The sequence below is a fragment of the Apteryx mantelli genome, chromosome 1 (genome assembly GCF_036417845.1).
Source record: "Apteryx mantelli isolate bAptMan1 chromosome 1, bAptMan1.hap1, whole genome shotgun sequence".
Taxonomy (NCBI): Eukaryota; Metazoa; Chordata; class Aves; order Apterygiformes; family Apterygidae; genus Apteryx; species Apteryx mantelli.
The window spans coordinates 95545315-95554745 of record NC_089978.1 but is presented as its reverse complement, the minus strand read 5'-3'; the positions used below and the strand labels follow the sequence as shown (position 1 = coordinate 95554745).

Here is a 9431-nt window from a genome sequence, read left to right as displayed (position 1 = left end):
GAATTAAAGAACCTAGTACTGCAATTCACCATTAATAAAATCTAATGACAACACTGTCAGATAATTGACACATTCATCCAGAAACAGGAAAAAAAGGGGGGGGGGGGGAAGAGCAGGGGTTTTACTGCTCCTCAGATGGAACTTCTGTATCTCCAACAAAGAAGATGTATATATTTTATATATATATAAAATATATATATTATATATATATATACACACAGACATGCACACACATTCACATCTATATCCCTGGCAAGGTTATGAGTAAGTATTTCACCGCCTTTATAGCAAGACTGTAAATACCAGGTCAGAACATGGAGCAGGTTTGTCTCAGAATTCCAGAAAGCTGGCAATTATAAAGCAAAAATGAAATATTGTCCAACAGAAAGGAAAATTTCCCACTGATAACTGTACTCTTAAAGACAGGAGGAGCCACACTTCCAGTAGGGTACAACACAGGGAGCATTACCCTGCCATTTTGAGTATTTGAATTTATGGCCATCACGGTTGCACTGTGCCTGTAGGCAGCGATTCCTCTAATTTCAACTTAAGTTAAAAAAGTGCTGTGAAACGCCACAGGTGATTAAAGGATACCGACGAGGCCTCCCTCCCTGCCTCCCCCACACGCCGCCCGAGCAGCGGCGCCGCCTCAGCCAGGCCGGGCCGCCCTCGCCGGCGGCCCCCGGGCGCGGAGCCGCCGCCGCCGCGGCGCGGGCGCCCCCGGCCGGCGGGAGGGCGGGCGGCTCCCGCGGCGCCACCGCCCCCCTCCCCGAGCGAGGCGGAGCCGCGCAGGTCTCCGAGCCGCTGCCGCCGCCGCTCCCGGAAGAGCCGCCGCCGCTGCCACCGCCCGCGCCGGGGCCATGGAGGAGTTTCACCCCCACAACGACGAGGTAGGAGCCGCCCGGCCCGGCTCGGCCGCCGCCGCCCTCCTCCCCCGCCGCGGCCGTTGCGCGGCCGGGGCCCGGCGCCGGGCTGGGCTGGACTGGACTGGGCTGGACGGCGGCGGCGGGGCCGCAGCCGCCTCTTCCCGGCGGCGGGGAAAGCTGCGAGGAAGCGCTCACAGCCGCCTTTTCCACCTCCCGGCAAAGGGCAGCCTTCGCCGGTGACAAGTTGCCAAAGCTTTGCCAGCCGCAGGTGGGAAACCCGCGCTGCAGGCGCGCAGCCCGCCTCAGGCGCTCAGCCTTACGTTGGGCTTTGGCTGCAGAATGGGGTTGTGCCCGAGCTGCCCCGTTCCTCGGCAGTTTTGATCCGCCCCTCGGCCCTGCGGCTGGCGCACCGAGCAGGCGGGCGGCCGGCGCAGCACCTTTGCTGCGGTGCGCAGACGGGGTTTCTTTGTGCGGGTCAGGTTTTAGGCGCTGGCCTCTGTAGGCTTGCGGTTTTGCCTGTTAAGCTGCCTGTTGCAATTCCGGCAGGCAGAAGACGCATTTGTTAAAGTTACACAGAGGAAAGTCAAAGATACTTTAATTGCACTGTGTGGAGGGGGATGCTGTTGCTTACTGCAATACTGTCAGCTTTCGGCCATTTTTCTTATATCACCCCTGGGGGAAAAAAAAAAGCAAGTCCTGGGCTCAGTCTGGCGCTGACCGTTGCCAGCCAGAACGAATAAGCCAGCCTTTCCCTCCCCGCGGGGCCCGAGTTCGGGTCTCCAGCCACCGATTTTCATGACAAAGCTCACAGGAAAATAATTGCCCTTGAGATTTCCGCCCTTGCCCGTGTGTTTGAAATTGGTGGGTAAGAAGGAGCAGACGGCACAATTGCACCTGCCATGCTTCCTTTGGAAGCCAAGCTGAAAACTGCTTAGTAGGAATGCATGGAAAATGGGATGCATTAAAACTGCTAGCTTTGTCTGTACTCGGGAGCTACCTGGGTAGGCTAATGAATATTAAACACAGTCTTTTTGATATTAGGACTGCAAAACCTTAACTTATTATTTGGCAGTAAGATTTAACCCAAAGGTTAATAAGCCTGTGGCTCCAATCAAAAGCAGGATTAAAAACCAGAGGAAAGATTTGCCATTCAGCGTTTTGTCTCTGGGAGAATATTCTGATGAAAGGCATACACAGAGGCAGAATTTAATCTTTATGGAAAATGCAAATTGAGCCTGTTTCCAAGCATGCTGAGGCCTAAGCTTTTTGGACCCACTCAAAGGTAACTAGCAAAGGGGCACTAAACAACATATCTCTGGTGCTGAAAAAAAGTAAGATTTTAAAAGTAGGCTTGCAGTCTATACAAGACAAGTAGTCAGACACAGGGCCTGATCATTGCATGTTATTTGGAGTAAAACTGCATTATGTGTTTACTTTTCTATCAGAAATAAAAATAGTTAAATTTAATTTAAATTTTATTACAGATGATCTTCAATGCTGATGAAGCCCACAACATAGTTAAGGAGGTAGGTTTTACCTAGCGGTAGTATTTCAAAGAAGATCTTTACCTTGCCTTGAACTATAGTGAAAACAGTTATTTCCATTAACCATCCCAGAGCAAACTCAGTCGAATTTATATGAAATATAAGTTACTATTTATATGAAGCAGAAACAAAGTTTCGTCTGGAACTGCTTTGAAGCGTCATCTAATTGCTGTCTTCCTTGACCTAAAGAGGAGGAGGGGTTCCAGAGGGGAGAGAGCCAAAATCTGCATTACAGTGGAATGACCAGGGGCAACAGTCACAGGCTGCAAGGGAAATTCATTGTGAATTTTTTTCCTTATCTAGCTGGAGAGTAGTTAACAGCTGGAACAGATAGCTGAGAGAGCTTGTAGAGTCTCCATCCTTAGAAATTTAAAAAAATTCAGTGGACAAGGTCTTCAGCAACCTGATCAAACTTTGAAGTTACCTGTGCCTTGAGCGAGAGATTGGACTACCTGAGCTCCAGTGAATCTTTCAATGTTTTTAAAGATTAATTTTTACACAGAAAGAGCAGGCTTAAAACGAATAGCCTGATAGTCTAAGTTAAATGCCTAGTAACCAGAAAGTGATTAAAGAGCCTGTGACACAGAGCTTGTGAGATTTTGCAGGGAAATATCAGTTTTGTAAAGGAATTTCTGTAGGGACTCTGCATGTCCTTTCCTGCATGCCCTGTCAAGAAAGGAAAGAACTGTGCTTTTAGAGCTGTTCCAGTACACAGCAGCGAGGTCTTAGATGTCAGTTCATTCAGCTTTTTATAACTATCCCTGCCTTGAAAGGCCGAATACTGTATGACAGTTCTCTTTATTTTTACATCTGACCCTGGGAGTAAAGCCAAGTATTTCTCCCTCTGCTTTAAAGCTTAACTGAAGGTGAAGAGTTCTAGTGTTAGATACATTTCTGGAAGGCACAAAGAATCTCCTAAGAACTGTTGTCCTTCAGTTATCTTCTAGTCTGTTTTAAGAATGTTTGTTCCTATTGTCTCCTCTGTCCAGCATTATACATTGTGATCAGAATTAATTGGGCTTTTTAAGATCTAGGGCACAAATCTCTTATGCAGCCTGTCGGTGGGTCGTTAGTGCAGAGGTTTTATATTATTGAATTAGAGAAGAATATAGTTTCATTTTATTTACCTTTTCCAGGTATGCATTTCTTTGTTGTTTAACATTGAGAAATACAGTTCCCACCAGCACATGATTCTGAGTTTCTTTAGGGGTAGAGGATGCAGCTTAGGAGTTATAGCTATAAGGCTTTCAGTTGTTTGACTATTCTAAGCTTATGCAAGGGTTGGCCTATATATATACAGCTGTGGGAGAATATGCAATTTTCAAGCAGTTCAGGTGTTTCTCATGCTGCCAGATATGACCCTTGCATATCTCTTGCTCTCATATCTTTCTCATCCCTTGGCTGAGGTACATGTTTCACTATTGTGGCTCTGTCTATTTGAAGATTTTGGTATATTGCTCACAGACCCAGGAAGGTCAGCCAGCCCAAGTCTGCATTATTGAATAAAGTACAATTTCCATCACAGTGGCTTCTGAAAGCCCAGCTGACACAGGCAGTCATTAAGAATAAGAGGACAATGGGACATCTGCATTGGTAAATGGACCCGTTTATTTAACTTGGTACTTAAAACATGTGGCTAAGGTCTTTCCTACAAGAAATTTTAAGTCATAGCCTTACTTACCTCTGTCTAGTAATGTGGTAAATATGTAGTGAAAATAAGCTTCCAAGAAGGCTTGTTTTACTTCCCGTTCAGCAACTGATACGTGATGAACCGAAGTGATTTAAAGTGATCCAATTGCCAGATAAATTTTCCCAGATAATGTGACACATTTTAAATCTCTGCATTTTTAAGTATTTCATATTTATTATGTTTTTTTTTTTTTTACTCTGTTTTAGTGCATAGAAGGTGTTTTGGGCAAAGCAGATTATAACCACAACAAAGTCAACCAATGGACTGCAGCTATCGTAGAACAGTCGCTGACACATTTGGTGAAACTAGGAAAAACATACAAGTACATTGGTAAGTACAAGTATCCATACTTCTGCTCTATACAATCACAGTAAATAATTGCTGAAAGGTTCGTTTTAATGCAGTGATCTATTGAATAGAGAATTTTAAATCTCTAAATTATAAACAAAGTGGAGCGGATAATGAATTAAGACCTGAACTCTTCTGTAATATAGATTTTAAGTAATACCTACAGTAAAACCATGGGAGTTTTACTTTGTGTCAATAGCACACTTAGCCCGAAGATGACGTCATTCAGTCTCTCTTGACTGTAAGCAACCTCCAAACATCTATGCCATTTTTTTGGTATAAGTTCAGGAAATAGATTGTTTATCTAAAAATAATTTTAGTAGGATTGCGTTTCATATAAATACAGGCATTTAAAACATTGTCAGTCCTGTAATATAGGTCATGCCCCATTATTCATACATACATACAGGCATGTCTGTGGAAGGAAAATAGAAATAAGTACAAATTTAACCCACTTTGGTCCCTGCATTTGCACACCGTTCTGTTTTGAAAGTCTTGAATTCAGATTGTCACTGGTTTTACAGCAGTTGTAGGACAGTCTATAAATGCTGTACCTCACTAGAGTGTGGTTTCAGAGAGCGTTACGCCAATACTCTTGTGAAATGGCTCTCGAGCATGATTTCTGTTGCAGCCGTGAGAACAGTACCTGTAATCCAGTTCCAAGATGCACAAGTCACAAGCCATATCTAAGTAGCTTAGAAGATAAAAAACATAATCCTATTAGCAAGCATTATGTTAAAGCTGTTGTCTTTATGTGAATAAAGATATTTGAGATGAACGCCAAGTTCCTGAGGAAAATGGGATAGGGGGTTAGTCAAAAATGGTTTTGACTTAGCTGAATGCCTCTTCTCAGCCATTTGAAATCATAATGCAAGCTTTAGTTCTGAAATTCTGAATGATTCACCTCTTTTGTTTTAATAATGAAAGCTCTGATTTTATGACTGTATCCTTCAGTAACCTGTGCAGTGATGCAGAGGAGTGGAGCTGGTCTCCACACAGCAAGCTCTTGCTTCTGGGATACCACAACTGATGGTAAGTTTCCTCACTCAAATTAATGAGTTGTAGTAAAAGAAATGCTACCTGTTGCTCAGTTGTAATAGTTCTGTTGAATATTTTGGAAGAGTAATTATAGAAGCAGTAGCTTCCAGAATTAGATGCTTTATAATCCCAGCAAAACTGTCCAGAACTGAACGATTTTGTTGATAACAAGTCTTAAGCAGGCATAAGAGAGACTGCTTTTTAAATTATAAGAAGCAATAGCAGAAATGCTTTAATCGTGAAACAATAATCAAAAAATGTAATCTTCTTCAGTAACCACAGATCAACTGCGGAGGCAGTAAAATATTGTCTGCAGTATATGCAAATGCATAGTCCTGAACACATCCACTTGTCTGTTAAAAGGAGACAGTGCTACTTTGAAGATGAACAGAGCTTAGTAGAAAATAGTAATAGTTTGACTAACAGCATGTGTTTAACTGAATTAACATTCAATTTGTAGGCTTCGGATACACTTCACTTGCATCTAAGTAATTTCTAAATGCATTTTTCCCAGTGTCACAGTATTGTGAGGAAATAAGATTAAAATATTCTTAAACTTGTCCAGGTGTGGGGTGTTGGGGGAGGGGGGGGGGTTCCTACATTTTTTTTTTTCTCCAGAAGAGGGCACCAAGTTATAAGTTAAAAATAGGGATTGTATTAGAAAGTCAACCAAGTTTGAAAAAATAATAATAAAATGAATTTCATGTGAACAAGTAGTTTACTTATCTTTGTGTGTTCTTGGCTTATGAAGCATCAAGATAATTTGTTTCCAGATATATTCATAAAAATAAACAATGACCTTATTGATTTCCAAAAATTATATGAGTCTGTTTAGACATTGATACAATTGAGGAGGGAAATTAAAGAAAGTAAATGCACTGGAATATACTTGATCTAGACTTTTCTGTGGATTTTTTTTTTTTTTTTTGGTCTGATTATCTTGCCAATTTCAGTAGGAAATCCTCAGGTGTTTCTGCAAATCCAGCTTTTCAAGAGATACTGAACTAGTCTTCTCTTCCTGGATTAGGCATACAAGAACCATATTTGTTAGTAAATAATGTACAAGTTTATGAAAACATGATGAGAAATTGACCTGTTTCTAGCCCAGATGACACAATAGTAATTACCTCAAAAAACAGCTGAAATTTTCATACTAATTTCACATAATTTACATTGAAATAAAATGAATTTAGTAAAGATACTGGGATTCTATTTTTATTTTGTAATAAAAATCTCTTTTAGGAACCTGCACAGTGAGATGGGAAAACCGAACAATGAACTGCATTGTCAATGTTTTTGCAGTTGCTATTATCCTGTAACTGACTGGAAGATGAATATAAGTAACACCGAAGCCTTTAAAAACAAAACAGCGAAACCCATCATTTACCAAACACATGACTAAATATTTAAACCACTTTTTTTTTTTTAATGAGGAGGTATATCATATAGAAGTTCTCTACAGAGAGCATACAGTCTCAGCCAGTTCTTATAGGTTAATTATCTGAATGCTAGCAAAAACTCCCCATATATTTATACATATAGTTTTTGTAATTTAAATAATTTAAATATTCAGATGTGATGTTAATGAGAAGATGCCACAAAGATCAATACAATTTATATCAAAGCAACAAACTTCTAATCAAAGGAAAGGTGAAAGGGCAAGCAAGATCTCAGGATTATGGTGAGCTGGGAACAAATGATGAATACAATTCAGAGTGGATACATTGTAAACAATATCAGTACTTTGTGTTTGACTAAACAAAGTTAAATTGCATATTGAATGTTGATGCTTGTGATACTACATAAGCATCACATTTCAGTTGAGCATGAACTTTTACATTGAAATGAAATACTTTTAAGCTTTTCCACCTGAGGCACAAAATAACTTCACTACGGCAAATATGAAATATACTTAGCCCTAACAAGAATTCTGATTTTTCTTCAGAATGAAAAACATTGTATTTGTTAGTAATTCAGGGAAACATGTTGGGGGTCGGATAATAGCATTTAATCCATAATTTATACTTTTAAAGACATTATAAAGGTACTTAAATTTGATTTTATTCCATGACTATGGAATTTGTGATGAGCACTTTATTGATTCCTCATGAAACAAAAGAGAGTACCCAGGAGTTAGAGGAATAAGACTGGACCCATACTTCTCCAAGAAGAAATAAGTTCAGAGAGAAGGCACGCACATTTCTAGATGCTCTTGTTACCTTGAAAGCATTTATCTTAAAACAACATGTCTACTCTTTATAGGAGTATTTCCTATATTCTCAAAGTCTAGAGTTGAATTTTAGTCCTATGAAAAGTTGTAAGCACTAAGAGTTCCCATCCTACAAACATTTATGCAAGTTCTTACCTTCACTCATCTGATTAGTCTCAACTTAAAATATTCCACATGGAAAAAATGTATTTGCACGTGCATAAGTATTTGCTGGATTGGGGCCTACCTTTTTGTCAATTAATGCACAAATTATATGATAAAGTTATATCAATACCAAAAATGCCTAAATGATTGCTGCCACTAAGTGGCAGCTACATTAAGTTGTTTTATCAAATGCTGCTTGATGGTAGAATTTTTTCTTGATTAGTGCATGTCTTTGGAAGAGACTGGTAACTACCTAACAGCTACTGTAAGGCTGTTTTGCATTTTAACAAATAGTATTAAAGCACTATTACACAGTTTTGATTCTTTTTTGGATAACTGACTATTAGGACATGTAGCAAGTGTCCTGTGCAAAGAACAAGCTAAAAACCATTTCATTGCTCAAATTGTGTATATAGCTAGTACTAAGACTACAGAAAGAACATGTGTACATGTAATTCACAATACTGTTCAAAATCTGTTGCTTTGCAGACAAATAGAATTCAGCTTTTACCTAAGTGCAAGTAAAGTTAAGCCACTGTAACACTGCATTTGCCTAACAAGCAGGTGTAGTGTGAAGATGTATTTGCATGTTGTACTGACTTTCAGATATATAGTAAAGCAATTTAGTATTATTTGGGTTAGGATAGCAGTTTCCAAACTAGCTGCCAACATTTAAGATCCAAGTTGTGAACCTAACAAAAATGCAGTAGTTGCACTTGTGTTTGGAATTGCACAAGGTAACAAACTTCGGTGGAATGACAACCAGAAAAAGGTTTGGGAACTGCTGATACTGTGTAAGATGTGCGTGAGTAAAAATATAGTGATGACTGTTATCCTCATTTAATAGGCCTTCAGGTGGCATGGACAGAAGGATTATTATTCCAAATAGCTGTTTACAATCTCATTTAGTATTTTTGCTTTACTTGAAAATAAAATGCACTGAGTAAGATTATTGCTCTCATTAGGCTTGGCGAAGGTTCCAGTGCAAAAGACCTTTCACTAGAAACCAAGAATATACTGCTTAATTATAATGTTGCTTCATTTTTCTTTCTACCAAAAAAAAATAAATAAAGATTTGCCTTAGTTGTGTTTTTGCCTCTTGCCTGCTCGATCAATATAAACAGCAACTGAAAACAACATTTCTCTTACTTTACTTGTATGCAATAGTGAGAGTGTGGGAAATTTATTAAAATTGTGTGTATGTTTTAGAGGTGAGACTTGTCAAAGGTCAATTCCCAGGCTTGGATTAGCTTCTCGCACCTGTTTTCTACTCAGACCTACTGCTCTTATTGCTTGTCTTGATCATGCATGTTAAAGTTTTTGTTACTCTAGAAAGGTTATTAGGAAACTCTGGGAAAAGTATTTGTATACCACATCATAGCCAAGTTAACTTCTTTCTTTCCCATCTTTTCATTCCCCATCCTCTCTGGGTACAAAGAGCCACTTATAATTAACTCTCAAAATGAGTTTTGAACACTATTACTTCTGTCACTTTCTTTCCAAAGAAGTAGTTTGTTTTCAAGGAGAAAACTATGGATCGCAAAATAGAATGAACAATCCCATTTTAATCA

The 9431-nt window shown here is 39.7% G+C and overlaps 1 protein-coding gene across 2 annotated transcripts; it reads left to right on the top strand.

Annotated features, from left to right (window-relative positions):
- Positions 1-810: 810 nt before the first annotated feature.
- DYNLT3 (dynein light chain Tctex-type 3) lies at positions 811-8943 on the top strand. 2 transcript variants are annotated; one of them, XM_067297632.1, is made up of 5 exons: positions 811-890; positions 2351-2392; positions 4307-4430; positions 5403-5480; positions 6729-8943. In XM_067297632.1, the coding sequence occupies exons 1-5, from the start codon at positions 861-863 to the stop codon at positions 6803-6805; spliced, it is 351 nt and encodes a 116-aa protein (XP_067153733.1). In that variant the 5' UTR covers positions 811-860; the 3' UTR covers positions 6806-8943. The 2 variants fall into 2 exon arrangements, with proteins under 2 accessions (XP_067153733.1, XP_067153740.1); XM_067297639.1 differs by lacking the exon at positions 6729-8943 and adding an exon at positions 6440-6613.
- The last annotated feature ends 488 nt before the right edge of the window (positions 8944-9431 follow it).